The 16,249-nt window shown below is 39.0% G+C and overlaps 1 protein-coding gene across 6 annotated transcripts in view; it reads right to left on the bottom strand.

The window, feature by feature from the left end:
• Inpp4b (inositol polyphosphate-4-phosphatase type II B) overlaps window positions 1-16,249 on the bottom strand; it is a 748,592-nt gene that overhangs the window by 48,539 nt on the left and 683,804 nt on the right. For 5 of the 6 annotated variants that reach the window (XM_040734799.1, XM_040734801.1, XM_040734796.1 and 2 more), the window contains 2 exons: window positions 11,136-11,248; window positions 7,541-7,695 (listed from right to left, as the gene is read on the bottom strand). In XM_040734799.1, coding sequence (XP_040590733.1) covers window positions 7,541-7,695; window positions 11,136-11,248 — 268 coding nt within the window. Of the gene's footprint in view, window positions 1-6,267; window positions 6,623-7,540; window positions 7,696-11,135; window positions 11,249-16,249 lie in introns of those variants that run through there. The other variant, XM_040734798.1, reaches the window with a different exon arrangement.

Raw genomic sequence — 16,249 nt, 5'->3', positions numbered from 1 at the left:
TATCATATGCTTTCCAGCCCCTGTGTGTGTGTGTGTGTATGTGTGTATATGTGTGTGTATGTGTGTGTGTGTGTATGTGTGTGTGTGTGTGTGTGTGTGTGTGCTCTTCCATTTTTAAAGACAAGTGTCTAAGAGCTTTTAGAATCTGACTCCCCTTGTTAAGAGATGGGAGAACTAGGTAATTTAACTCCAAGAAGCATCCTTCTCCTCACTGTTCTGTGCTTCCTTTATGGATCATATTGAGGTATATTGTTCCCTGTAGAACTAACTTGCTTCACTCTGAACCTCTGTAAGTATTTTTGAACAGTAATCTCCCAAAACAATGCTGCAATGCTATAGAAATGTCATGTAGTTTTTTACAGCAAACAAACTACCAATTTTGCAAATGATATGCTTTATAAATTATATTCTTGTTTCCCTATAATGATGTCATCTTTACTCATGTGGATTCAGGGGTGCTCACTGAATGGCATAGAATGCAGTGTAATTGTACATAATTACATAGGGCTTTCGGCCATGATCCTGAGGGCACAAACATATTAAACTAGTCATCTGAAGGTCTCTTGCCACATCTGTGGTCTCTCATTCTAGAGCAATGCTTGCAGTCTTTTGGCTTGTGAAGACACACAGTGCGTTCTATTGGACTGGAAATAGAGTAGCTGACAAAGAATTCAAGTTAGGAGGATTAGAATTCTTTAATGATGACTGTAGGCATACTGACAGAAGACAAGAGTTTTTAGGTGGTACAAGACAATACATTATTTGAATCATCTTGTATTTACTTCTCTGTGTGAGAACAAGGGTAATAGGAACGTATCACACCCAGTATTTACATTCATGATATCATCATCCAGGAAAAGGCTCAAGGACTGTTTATAGGAAGGCAGCTCATTGAGAAATCCTAAGGTTGTGTGTGGTTCAGTTGTGTATTATGCAGGAAGCTCTGGATTGTTCCCCAGCACTGCAAACAGAAAAGATGGCGGTGCACGCCTGTAACTGAGGCACTTGGGATGTAGAGGCAGGAGGATCAGAATTTTAAAGTTATCCTGTAATACAATGGGTTTTAGGCCATCCTGAAGTAAGAGAGCCTGCCTTGCAAAACAAACAAGAAGCCATCATTAGGTTAGGTAGCTAAGAAGCATCTGGGAATCACTTCTTTCACTCTCCTGTCTCAATCTCTTTGGATTTGCAAGAACTGTCTAGGGTCGGCCATAAGAGCTTTACTAAAGATCCTTCCCTCCAAAGTTGCCTGAATCTTTGCTTCTTTAGTGAATGCTTCTTTCTGTACACTTTTCTGCTACACCTCATTTCTCAAGTGCAAAGCCATTGGCCATTTTCCTAAAGCTGCTGCAATTTCATTTGTATCTGTGCTGGGACTTCCCTTTCCTCCTCTAAAATACAGTCTACTCTTCCCACCCCACAGACTTATAAATATACCTGAGCCTGCCACAGATTCCTGTCAAAACACCCTGTATATCTCTGTCTAAATCCTAGAGAGCCTCTTGTCCCATGTACTTTCCTATTTTAAAAAGTGAAAGCAACATAAAAAATATATTCACAACAACCACTGCCACTTGACTACTCTGGAGTCTGACATAAACACCGAAGGGCGGAGGTTAATATGTGCTGGACTCACCTTACCCTGTAGTTATCCACAAACTCTACTCAATAAAACATCATGAAAGAGAAACTGGGCTGATTCTGTGGGAAATTCTGGAGATGATGTAAATGTTTGCATCATGAGATAAATATGGGTCTTCAATTGTCAGAACAGGATGCCCTAGCTTGGATCTGCAATGGCCTCCATGGGTCTTTTTATGTAAAGGTATGTTGCTAATCTGTGGTACTACCAGTAAGTAGGGTCTAGGTTAGATTATTTTGGACCTGTCTTTGAAAACAGTGATGAGTTTGGCCCATTTCCTAGCTCTCTAATTTCTTCTGAGTCACTGTTTATTGAAAATCTGCATTCAACATACACCCTAGTCATGAAGTATTGCCTCAACAGGACAAAAGCAAGGAAGCTAACTGATGGTGCCTGGAGCTTCTGAAAGCAAAACCCAAGTAAACGTTTCTATATATCGCCGAGCAATCCCTGTGAGATTATTCCTGTTAATGATCACAGATGAGGTCAGAGATAATACAGAAATCCATCACTGAATTTTTTGATGAAGGTGAGAGCACTAATAGAAATTGTGTCCCTACCTATCGCATTCTTACTGGCATAGACTTTAAGACAGTCTACAAATGTCTGTCAGCTTCAGATACTCAACTTCAGTGCTTACAAATCTCCTTAATTCTTTAAATAGATTCCAGCAATTCATAAACTTATATGATCAGCAAAAGTGAAGAAAAATAAACCGATGTTGAAAAAAAAACAAAGAGCGGTGCTGACCTGTGAAAATAATGAATACCCTTCTTCAGAAGTGTCTCATAAACAAGCAAGGCATCCTAAGTACCATTTTGTAAACTTCTGTGGTTAAGTGCTCACTTATCAAAGCACAGCATTTCATAAATCATATCCCCCATGGTAAAGATCAGGTGTAATGTGTTAGGGATGAGACATTCCACTTGATAATAAAAATCTAGGAGCAAGATCCATGGCTCAATCAGGAAAGTGCCAGCCCATGGTAGAACCATGAAGACATGAACTATAACTCCATCATTTACATAGAAGCCAGGCATGGTGGTATGTATAAATAACCTGAGTGCTAACAGGTGAGGGCACTGAGATTGGTGAATCCCTGGAGTGCCCTGACCAGTCAGTTGGCTACTCAATAGGTTTAGGTTCAGTCATTGTCTCAAAAGATAAGGTGGGGAGTAAATTAAAGAAGACAACTGACATGAACATCTAACCTCTACATGGACCCAGACACATAGGCAAGTGTACCTGCATGCACATAAAACACATACTCACATATGTACATCAGAGAAAGAGAGAGAGAGAGAGAAGAGAGAGAGAGAGAGAGAGAGAGAGAGAGAGAGAGAGAGAGAGAGAGAATTCACATCATATCTAGTAAGGTCATGAAGCATTTGGTCTTTACTAAAGAATAAGTACAGCCCTGCACCTTGATGGAGATAACAAATTGCATACCAAAACTTACACTGATCTGTCTTGTTAATGCTTTATTAACTATTTTAGTTTCAAGAGCCACTGGAGAATGCTAATGCACAAACAACTGAAAGATCTATTGTTCTATGTTATTTATACTATCCATATATATAATATCTTTGTTCTTCCTTGCAGTAATAATTATCCAATGACATTTTCCTTAATCTACTCTAGAGTGGTCATTAAATTTCTGAATACATTATGTTAAAACAGAACTTTTAAATTCAGTCAAATTTATTGAGCTTCTAAAGAATATATTTGTATATCTATTAATCAAATGAAAGTTTAGATTTCTGAAAAAAATGTACACCAAGATAAGATAGCTTTTACTTTCAATGAATATTCTAGAATTGAAAATGAGGCCTCTTTCCTATTCTCTATTTTTCATGAAAAATCCTCAAACTACAGAATGAACAAACAACTAGTCAATTATGTATCTACCATTTTGTAAAACTGAGTTTTGATGAGGCAGACTTTAGTTAGACATAGTATCAAGAAAATGATAGAAATTGATTATCTAAGTAATTAATGCATATTAAAGCTGGTTTAAACGAGGCAAACTTTGAGTGGTTCTGACTCTTGATTCCATCCCATAGACCAGTCCTCTGGAACTGCTGCCTTTTTTGTGTATTTGATCTATGTATCTTCTGACAGGAGTTGGGAGTCATTGATGCTAATCATTGCCCTGTACCACACAGTAACCACATAGATATTTGGACTATGTAGGAGTCACCTGATTTCTTGCTACCTTTCCAATATGAAGAGGTGGTCTGAACTCCACTACTCTGATCAAACACTCCGTCATGTCAGGAACATGCCACTGAACGCAATGCAGGCAGACCTCAGCTTGTAACAGAATCAAGTCCCAGGAATCCTGCTACAAGCTGGCAATGCAGTAGGATGTAGGTGTACTTAATGAACCTGACCTGCTGGGCTTTGTATCTTAGTGACACATTACCACATGGCATTTTATCCATACCCCTAGCAGATGTGTGATTGACTGGGAGCTGCAGGTCACTGCCATTACGAGCATCATAAGAGAATAACTTGTGATAGCTTTGACAAACTCTTGAAAAAGCCTTAAAACTGGTTGGAATGATTCAAAGATAAATAATATGCAACTGTTGATAAGTTAAAATTACATGTGAAGTAAGTAAAAAACAAAACAAACAATAAAATTTAAAACACCGGATGGCTTAAGAGGTAAAGGTGCTACTGCTAAGCCTAAGACCCGAGTTTGATCTCTGATCTCTGGGACCCACAAGGTAGAAGGAGAGACTCTGCTCCAGTAAGTTTCCTCGGACCTCAAAAAACACACCAAGACACATGTGTTCACAAGTGTGTGTATTCACATATACCCACAACATACACACACAGATAGAACACCAAGATATGTGTGTTCACAAGTGTATGTACTCACATTTACCCACAACATACACACACAGCACAGAACACACCAAACACATGTGCTTGGGAGTGTGTGTGTGTGTGTGTGTGTGTGTTTGTGTATATTCACATATACCCACAACATACACACACACAGCACAGAACACACACAGACACATGTGCTCACGAGTGTGTGTGTATTCACATATACCCAAAACATATACACACAGCACAGAATACACACATACACACACACACACACACGACATACATACATATACACACACAGGACAGAACACACCAAGACGTGCACTTATGCATGTGTGTATTCACATATACCCAAAACATAGCACAGAATACACATACACACACACACATACACACACACAACACACACACATGACATACATACATATACACACAGGACAGAACACACCAAGATGTGTGCTCATGCATATACCCAAAACATACACACATAGCAGCACAGAACACACACACACATACAAACACACACCAATACACTATATATGTATATGTATATGTATATATATAAGTATATATATACACAACACACATAATTAACTAAAACTTTAAAGGATTATTAGATCCACTGTTGTATCCTAGAATATTGGTCGAGTTCTTAAATAATTTTGCTCTCCACACCGCCGTAAGAGCTCTCACCTAAACATAACTAACTATATAACTTCTTGAAGGTGCCTTATAATCATTCAAGGTCAATGTCTGAAAGATGGGACTTCACAGGTCATGGAACAAAGTCATTAGAAAATGGCTCTGTCACCATGAATGAAAAGATGGACTATTTCAGTGGTTAAAAACTACCATTTTAAGGTTCTGGTAATTGATTAAAATCAACCAACAAGTTGAGACATACTTATTCCTGAGAAAATGTTTGTGTGGGAAGAACTGGTGTCTTCTCTGAGGTTCCTGATGTTCTGCTCCCTTCGGGCCCCTGTAGTGTTATAGTTATTCTGTCCTGGACAAGACACTGTACTCAGTGTCTTCATACATTGATGAATATGACAGAGCATGTTGAAATGAAAGAGTGTAAATTCTGTCATTACATTTGACTCTTTATGGGCCAATGGGAACAAAACACTCTAGCTTTGTACATAACCTTGAAGCTCTAAAACAAAATGAAGTTTTGCATAATTTCTATTTTAACTAATTGACTTGAAGTAGTTAAATGCATACGAAAATAATTTCAGGTGACAACTGTGCAAATGATGAGATTGGAGAGCCATTACTGGCCAGCTCTAATCCTTCCTGAGTGCTCAATACCAAACACTGTGTACATCAGGTCTGCTGTCTGTGAGGAGAAAACCTCAAGATGACTATTTGACATCAAAGTTCATGATAATTTGTAATGACATATTACACACACAGAGAGACACACACAGACACACAGACACACACGCTCATCCTCTGACCTCTCATGCTGTCCTCTTACCTCTCATACTGTCTTCTAACTTCCTGTTCTGTACTGATAGAGTGTATGCTCTTAAGAACTTGTCCTACAAAGCCAAATGCTCAAAGGGGGAAATACGAGCTGTTACATGTTTTTTAAATCAATATGCCTTATATTTTTGAAACACATGCACATCTATACTCATTTCCAAAGAAACTCTCACATTCTAACTACTTTATATACACAAACTAAGGAATAAATTTGACTGACTTGAAAGCATAAAAGAATTTTAAAAGAAAAATATTACCAGAGTAATGGAGACATGAAATTTAAAAGACATGATTGAGTTTATGTAAAATCTCTAGCAGCTTAATTTAAAAGAGAGAGAGAGAAGTAATTCTAAATCACAAAGTCCTACAAATGTCACATCATAAGCAAAAAAGTTTCACATATAATACCAGTTAAGTGCAAATCTATGTAATACAAAAATACGCATCCTCACGGTTCAGCATGCATAAGGTCACACGCTTCTCCTTTGACTGCTGAAGAATTTAGAGGTCCTGTCTTCCAATCTTAAACACTTGGGTTACAGTGCAACCCTCCAGATAGTAGTTAAGTCATGTTAGTTCCGTGGTGGCCCTAGCATATTTACTGTGCTCTTCCTCTTCCTGGGTATCCATAGTGACATCTGTGTTCCTTTTCTGAAATTAGATTTCATCTTTGCATTCATATTTCTCCCATTAGTACTGAAAGATTATTTTTGAAAGCAGTCTATGGCAATAAAACATATTTTATATGGCTGAGATGTTCATGCCAGGCTTCTACACCTTCCTCAAATGGGTGTCAAAACTGATGACAGAACTCTACTGAACAATGAAAATGCCAGAAGACATGAAAGGTGTAGAACAGAAGACATCAGAAGCCTCTTGTTAGTGGAAAACACAGCAATTGCAACAAAAAATGCAGGCATGCATCTGTCCCTCCACTGGGGACTCAGACCCAAAAAGAAAGTGGAGCTAATGATAAGACAGACAGGAAGCAGCAGAAAACAGCCCTCAGTGGAGACCAGAAACCTCTTCTAAGATGATCTCTGTCGCTTTTATATTCACACATGTCCTTGCTGACAGACAATTTGAATGAGACACCTTTTCTTTCCATTATGGCTTCCGTTTAAGTTCTGATTTAACTACTGTGGAAGTTAATCAAGATATGACTTGGTGCATAGCATTTAAAATGTTGGCAGAGTTGTAATATCATATCTGAAGTATCAGAGCAACTCTGCCTTTCTGATGGGGAATGCCAACCATGGGCAGTCTGGAGAGATTTTGCTTGTCTAGTGACCTAGTGTTATTTTGTACATACCAAAACATGACAAGAAAATGTGTTCTTTATGGGTGCCTTAGTTATGTGGAGCCATTTAACTCAAGATGAAACATTAACAGAGTATGTTTTCCAGGCATTTTACTGGATGTATGCATGGCGGCATTTCCTTTGATTGCCCCAAATGAGTAGAGGGAATGCTTCAAATTTAAAATGCGGAAATATGAAGAAATCATTAAGTGTTTGGTCTTCTAGTGAGTCAACTTTAACATGAAAAGAATTTAAGGCCTATGCAATACCTTCTCATGCAGTCCAAGGCTCGGATGAAAAAGTCCTTGTGCAGTTGATGCTCATCTCTCAGGATGGAGCACTGTTCCAGGGTCACTGACATCGATGTCCTGTCTTTGGCACTTTTACAACAGGTAAAGCGAATACCATTGAGCTTGCGACAAATCTGCAAGACACAAGTGAAAACAAGGAATCATGGTGCTTCCATCCACCCTAAAAATTTTATTAAACACATTGCCTTTTCCTCTTCTAAGCTAGCAGGCTAGCTTTAACTTGTTTATTGCTTTGAGTGGGAGTTCTGGGGCTATCAGCACCACCATATGAGATGTCACAGACCACACAGAGGAGGCCTGCAGGGTCCTGATTTGCATAAATACCACTCAGGGGCAACAGCTGGGCTGAAAAATGAAGCTAGCCATATTGTTCCTAGGCTGGACACTTGAAAGTGCCCCTAAAGTCAGTATGTTTTAAGATCAACCAGGCAAAATCTTTTATCGTTGGTATGAGAGGGTCCCATGAAGTCCCACCCCTAACTGAGGAGTTGGAAACTGATGACTGCTGGGGAAGGGAGAGTCAGTTTTCACTATAGTTTCTGTAGGTAAGCGGCTATTCATGCTCTGCAGATGCCTCTGCACATTCCCATGTAGACAGCAATGAGTGAATGCAGTGGGCTCACAAAGGAGCACGGGACATCTGGAGAGGAAAGCGGTGGTGTAGGTAGAGACGAAAGATCACGGGAAGTGATTAGGGGCAGATTTGATAAAAACACATTATATGCAAGGTATGAAATTCTCCAATAAGAAAAGATATTAAAATCAGCTATTGAAAATAAAAAATAATTTTTCTGGGCTTGAATTTATGTTTCAAAAATATCTGAATTTATGTTTGAAAATATCTGCATAGATAAGGGGCCCACTGGCAATATTGGGAGCATTAAACTGGCTACTATTACCTCACATTGATTGTCACACAGCACATGGTTGTAAGGGACTGATGGATATCCACACAGCACATGGTTCTAAGTGACTGACGGATATGATCTTGTGATGAATCGAGCTTAAGCCCTAGTGGATGTCAGGAATGCCCTCACTTTACAGTGGGGAAAATTAAGATTTTATGTAAACTGTGTAACCTGTACCCAGCAGGACAGGAACAGGCTGCAAATCCAGGTCTGCCTAAGTCCAAACACCAAAGGGTTTAATTTCTGTATGTCTGGTGTTCCCTTGTGAATCTTGTTACTGTAAGGCAGGTATCTGTTGCTAACTCAGGAATGCCCGATTTTAACATTGTCTTCTGCTGAACAGGTGGCCCCTTCTGTCCCTTTTTCTTCTGGCCCATGATGGTTTCTGAGATGAGAAACCAATCATTAACTACAGCATCAGTAATGCTAATCAATGTGCCTTTAAGATAAATTCAATGTGATGCAACAACCATCTACTTTATTATCTGTAATCAACGAGGCCTTAAAAGTGACTGCTTGGAGAAAAAACATTAAAACAGTTTTTTGTTGAGGGTTTTTTCCCACTGTATTTTAATTGTAATTTTGGTACATAAATTAAGATTTATATGTCCCTGTTAATTCATATTTTTACTCCTTTCTATTTCCAATAAAAGTAGCTACAGAAAAATGAGAGTATGATTTTACCATATAATCTCTTTTTACTTAGGAAATTTAATTCTTCCAAATAGATAGTATTTCACATTTTCAAAAGCTGACTATTCACAGTCATAAAAAGACCTTAATGGATACTTTTGAGATATAATTTTTAAAAGAATTAATATTCTTTAAACTATATTGCTACATTCATATGTACCTCTCCTGCTTGAGATAGTGTTCTGCATTTATAGCCAAGGGGAGGTGGGCTGTTTCTCCACAGTCGGCAAGAAAAGTCTTGATTTCAACCTCTCTACAGCTTGTGAATGATGCAAGCTTCCTCATAATACTCAAATAGCATTTGGTTTCTTAAAGTTTTCCTTTTCATTATTTTAATTAGATCAATAAAAAATAAATAAAGTGTGTTTTAATAAGACTGTGAAACACTGAAAAAGGCAGTATTTCATTAGACAGGATAAAGGCAAGAAAGAGGGAAACAGAAATAAAGCCTTTGGTAATATCAAGGAGGATTCCTGTGTTTTCTCATTTTAAGGTTATTATGAAGCTGTTCTGGTTAGAAAGGTGATATTGAAATGGAGTCTTCAACTTACCGCAACACTAGGGAATATACAGTCAAGTGTGAATTGTATAAGAACCTTGTGTGACTGGCATACATGCCAGAAAAACAATTTGGAAATAAGAAAAATTGATGGGAAATGAGAAAAAGAGTGTGCCCAGAGAAGATGCACATTCATGTTGTCATAAATCTGTCATTGCTTATCTTTTTAGATGATTTTACCTCATGTATACAATGTCATGCTCATATGGTCTCCAGACATTGGATGCCCTTGCAAATGATCGGACTTCCTGGATGCTGTCCTCAGCAAAAATGCAAAAGCTTACCAGAGTGAAATTTTAGTGGATTAATAATTATGGTGGCATCTGAACATACACAAAACTGTAACTGGTGTGGTGCTGAGTGTGACCAGCATAAGCGGCCTGCCCTAAAGCAGTGTTTCCTGGATTTGTGGCCTATGATGTTCTTTCCAAACACATCGGGGAGGCGTGGAGGAGCTTTCCTCTGTCTTCTTCCTTGGTTGTTTTCTGTGGTTTCATGGCAAATTATTCCTTCCTTGTTTTCCAGTAGTGACTAAGTAACACTGGTAATAGTAGGAAGGCTGATTTAAAAGCTGTTGATGGAGCATAAATAATGCATGCTGCAGGGCTAATGAGTGTGACCACTGAATGGTAGGAGTGACACAGCCAAGGCTGCAAATATAAACTCATCACAGAGATCTCCAGGGCGCTTTTCCTGGTGAAATGATGCTTTCCCAAAGAAAGTTCCTGGGATCTGAGACTTTAATATGATTCATACATTTAATATGAGCTCTGTTTCCAGTTGCCAAGGAAGAGCCTAAAAACACAGGCATGTTTCTCTCCCTAATTCTTGTGGAAGTCTAGGCGGGAAAGCACAGAGCTTCCCCCCACCCCCGAGGGTGCTATTGAGTGAGAGAGAGAACCAAGCACAGTTCAGCTCCTTACCCCATGCAATCAATCAGTAAGAAATTCTATGCCAATAGCTAAATTAACAAATGCATTTACAAGCTCATTAACGGAAAAGTATGTCCACGGGTCTTAAGCCAGGGATCTGGCAACCACACAACTGGAATCACATGTCTCTAGGGTGGCCGTTCAAAATTTGATTTCCGTATAACCTTGACAATAGTCCATAGCGTGCAACACCCAGAGAATCACAGATACATCTTTTCGACATTGGAATGGCAAGCCTGCCCAAAGTTGGTGAGGAGGGTCAATGAGAAGTATTTTCCATGTTGAGTTCATCTTTCCCCATCTCTATTGATGAGATTATCCACAAAGCAACGACGCCTTGTTAACTGGATAATGCAATATGAAACCTAGGAACCAAAGCGCGGGGCTGAGACCCTACACCACATGTCTCCGACAACGCTTGCTGGTCACGTGCAGGGGCAAAGATGGACACGTGTGCTTACTGTTGCTGCCAGCCACATGATTTCTACGTTCTTTCTTTTCTTGGCTTGAATATTTTGATGGAGATTGTCCAACAATCCTTTCAAATCATTTTGTTCTTGAAAATGTGAAATATCTAAAGGAGAAAAAAAAAACAAAGGAGAAAACCATGAAACAGGGTCATCATGAAGCTTCCTATGGAGTTTTCTTGCAACGTTTCTGAAATCGCAACTTTCAAAACAAGGAATGTCCTTTGGAGGAAAGAGCACACAAAGGAAATGATACTAATCTCTTCAGCTCTATCCTTTCCCTGAATGCGTGCTTCAGTTTCCTCTCTATTCTATTTAACTATGGTAATATCAAAGTGCCCATGAAACAACAAAGAAAACATGTTCCATGTAAGTCAGAGATGTCTTAACATAGCATCTTTTTTTTTTTTTTGTCACTAAGAAGCTAGCATGGACCAAGGCAAACATTAGGTTGGACATCATGCATGAGAGGAATCTGAAAATTCAATTTATAAATATGAAGTCAGTTTTTAAACAGTTTTCCCCATCTTAATGCTATTGCCTTTTTGGAGGGAACGACTGACTATTACAGGATTTCCAACTGCTTCTGTGAACTATTCTATTCAGACACCGGAAGCACTCTTTCCACTTTGACAGTGAGAACTGTATTTGAGCACTGCCAAATGTTTACTACGGGAAGAGGAAGAGCTACTGCTGTCCAGGAGCACATGCGTGACAGGGAAGTGGGCCTGCACAGGAGAGACCTGGAGAAGGACAAGGGACACGCTGCTGCTGAGATGCGTGCATACTAACAGCTGCAGCCTGGGTAGCAAACGGACCCCACTGTACACTAAAGACGAAGGCAGCGTGCAGCCAGGAGGCAAATGTCCCTGACACTTGATGAGTCAATGAAGGGCCAAAGATACTCCTTAAAACAGCGCTGGATCTGTAATGCATGGTACGAGAGGTACTAGGTAGCTCACAAACTGAGGCATGGGGAGCTTCCGAGATCCCAGACTAAGGCTAAAAGACAGGAGGTACACAATACCCAATGGCCAAATCTAGTTTATCCAATTACATAGAAGACACTGAACAGGCAGTCCCAATTCTAATCAGAAAACTAACCCAGGTTTGCTTTAGCAGTGTTGAGAGTATGCAATTTCTAAGTTTGAACCCAATGCTTCATTAGCCAAATGACATGTGTGAGTAGTCCCTGATACTGTTTCCAGAGAATTGCCAAAGTACCTCAGGGAAGCATGCAGGCAATATATATACACCAATGACCACACCCGGTTGTGAGGGGACATGTCTGGTATCACGAGAATAGAATAAAGTGAGTATTAATTCTTCCATTACGTATCCCAAGTTACAGAAGATTAAAAACATCTATGTGAAATATACACATGATTTCACTGAATGACATAAGTTTCAAATGTCAAACTTTCATCATAGAACTGAAACTGATTCTCAAAGAAAAGATTGACACCAAACACTCTCGTAGTTAGGGCTACTATTGCTGGGATAAGACACCATTGCCAAAAGCAACTGGGGAAAGAAAGAGATAGTTTTGCATATACATCTGCATTACAGTCTAACACAGAAGGAAGTCAGGGCAGGAATTGAAAACAGAATCTAGAGGGAGGAACTGAAGCATAGACTACAGAGGAACACTGCTACTGGCTTATTCTCTACGACTTACACAGCCTTCTTTCTTATACCATTTACTGCTACTGGCTTATTCCATATGGCTTGCACAGCCTTCTTTCTTATACCATTTAGTGTACCTTTCTCACCCCAGTGAGCTAGGCTTACATACATCAATCATTAATTGAGGAAATGCACCACTGATTTGCCTATATGTGGTGATATATTGTTTATGATTCAACAAAGACACTGAAGATCAGAGAAGCAAAGCAGCCAGCCACCGCTCTTACCTCTACCTCAGGCTGGTTTGTGGTGGTGGTGGTGGTTGTGGGGGCTGCGTGATCTTGGTACCAGGAACCCTTGGTGTGACTGGAGATTGAATGCCAGGTCTGAGACCCGGAAGACTAATTGCCTAAAACTGAATACTGAATGCCCTGTTCCTATCTTACACACCTCTCTAGTGTTGGGGCTAAAGGTATGAGTTCTGTTTCTGTTTTGGACTGATTCACTTTCATGTATCCCTGGGTAGCCTTGAACTCATAGAGATCCATCTGCCTCTATCTCCTGAGTCCTAAGATTAAAGGTGTGTATCTCCATTGTCCCTATTCTATTGCTGTCTAGTGTAACTAGCTTTGCACTCTGATCTTCAGTGGACTTATTAGCTCATAAGCAATATACCACCATACTTAAAGGCAAACCTTATAGAGACATTGGCTCAACTGGGAGTCCGTCTTCTCAAATGACGTTAGCTTGTGACATGTTAACAAAAACAAACAAACAAAACAACAACAACAAAATGAAATCAGGCAACATCACATTGCCAGGTAGACTACCCTCAGTCACACGCCAGTGTTTATACAGAATGATTAGAAACACTTAGAAATTAACCAGTAATTTTAAGATTATAAGATGATACATATTTTTTCAACTCCTTTGCAATCATTTAAAATAAATGTTATTTTAAGACAATGAAATTCCTGTAAGACCAACATAGAACAGAATATAAACACAGAAGAAAGAATTTAAAGTGTATGATATAAATATTTGTCTTTAAAATTTCTGTAATCTAATAAAGAAAAATAGGCATTTAAGGTCAAGAAAGCGTACTGATGCTATAACACATCAATGAAAGTGTCAGGACTTATGGAAATAGTGGATAACTCTAGGACAGACTGGTGCAGAGGGTCTTACAAGGAACATTCTGGATCTTTAGGAGAACTTGATGACAAGGGACAAAGAGAGAAAAGCTGGAGTATCCTGGTCAACAGGGTTCAGCACTGCATCACCCCGAGCTTAGTGTTTTGCTTAGAGGTAGAGCCTGGGTTCCAGCCGGAAAGCAACAGCCACTGGTTACTCACATCTCCAAGGTCAGGAAGATTCTTTAGAAGTCAGTTCACTTAAGTATATTTCAACAACTTTAAACCAATGTATAATACATTTACTCTAATGTAAGATAAACAAAGTCTGGAACTCAATGTACAATGATCATAATTAATGTGTACTTTGTTATATATGTGATATCTCCTCACACACAAAGAAAGTGGCAACTATTTGAAGTAACAGATCTATTAAGTAGTTTGGCTGTGGTGACTATTTCATTATATGTATATAAAATATTAAATTTTATTTCTTGGAGTCCAGCTTCAGGTGAGATTGGGTCTCCGGCGGGGACCGCCCGCTCTTCCCCCATCCCCCTTGATCTAACCAAAACACAGAGGGAGAGCATGCTCATTAACAAAATCAGGGATGAAAAAGGGGACATAACAACAGACTCTGAGGAAATCCAGAGAATCATCAGGGCATACTTTGAAAATCTGTACTCCACAAAATTTGAAAATTTAAAGGAAATGGACAATTTCCTGGATAGATATCACTTGCCAAAACTAAATCAAGAACAGATAAACAATCTAAACAGACCTATAACCCCTAATGAAATAGAAGCAGTCATCAAAAGTCTCCCAAATAAAAAAAGCCCAGGCCCAGATGGCTTCAGTGCAGAATTCTACCAGAAATTCAAAGAAGAGCTCATTCCAATACTCCTCAAAGTATTCCACACAATAGAAGCAGGAGGCTCACTGCCAAACTCTTTCTACAAGGCTACAATTACCTTGATACCCAAGCCACACAAAGACACAACCAAGAAAGAGAAATATAGACCAATTTCCCTCATGAACATTGATGCAAAAATACTCAATAAAATACTCGCAAACCGGATTCAAGAACACATCAGAAAAATCATCCACCATGATCAAGTAGGCTTCATCCCAGGAATGCAGGGATGGTTCAACATTAGAAAATCTATCAATGTAATCCACCATATTAACAATCTGCTGAGATGACCACATGATCATCTCACTAGATGCTGAAAAAGCCTTTGAAAAAATCCAGCAACCCTTCATGATAAAAGTTCTAGAGAGATCAGGGATAACAGGAATGTACCTGAATATAATAAAAGCAATATACAGTAAACCAACAGCTAACATCAAACTAAATGGAGAGAAACTCAAAGCAATTCCTTTAAAATCAGGAACAAGACAAGGCTGTCCACTCTCTCCACATCTCTTCAATATTGTACTTGAAGTTCTAGCTACAGCAATAAGACAACAAAAGGAGATAAAGGGGATACAAATAGGAAAAGAAGAAGTCAAACTTTCACTATTTGCAGATGATATGATAGTTTACATAAGTGACCCAAAAAACTCCGCAAGGTTACTCCTAGAGCTGATAAACACCTTCAGCAATGTGGCAGGATACAAGGTAAACTCAAAAAATCAGTGGCCCTATTATATACAGATGATGAAGTGACTGAGAAAGAAATCAGAGAAACATCACCCTTTACAATAGCCAAAAACAGCATCAGATATCTGGGGATAATGTTAACCAAGGAAATTAAAGTCCTGTATATCAAGAACTTTGTGTCTTTAAAGAAAGAAATTAAAGAAGATATCAGAAAATGGAAAGATCTCCCATGCTCTTGGATTGGTAGGATCAACATAATAAAAATGGCAATCTTGCCAAAAGCAGTCTACAGATTTAATGCAATCCCTATCAAAATTACATCACAATTCTTCAAGGACCTGGAAAGAACATTAATCAACTTTATATGGAAAAACAAAAGGCCCAGGATAGCGAAAACATCCCTATACAATAAAGGAACTTCAGGAGGCATCACCATACCTGACTTCAAGCTCTATTATAGAGCTAGTCCTGAAAACAGCTTGGTATTGGCACAAAAATAGGCAGGTAGACCAATGAAACCGAATTGAAAGCTCTAATTTTAACCCACACACCTATGAACACTTGATTTTTGACAAAGAAGCTAAAACTGTACAATGGAAAAAAGAAAGCATCTTCAACAAATGGTGCTGGCATAACTGGGTACTGGTATGCAGAAGACTGCAGATACATCCATGTTTATCACCTTGTACAAAACTTAAGTCCAAATGGATCAAAGATCTCAACATAAATCCAGCCACACTGAAACT

This window comes from Mesocricetus auratus, unplaced genomic scaffold (genome assembly GCF_017639785.1).
Source record: "Mesocricetus auratus isolate SY011 unplaced genomic scaffold, BCM_Maur_2.0 Super-Scaffold_100041, whole genome shotgun sequence".
NCBI classification, from domain to species: domain Eukaryota; kingdom Metazoa; phylum Chordata; class Mammalia; order Rodentia; family Cricetidae; genus Mesocricetus; species Mesocricetus auratus.
Note: the sequence above shows the minus strand (reverse complement) of the source record. Positions and strands in the feature narration are given on the sequence as shown.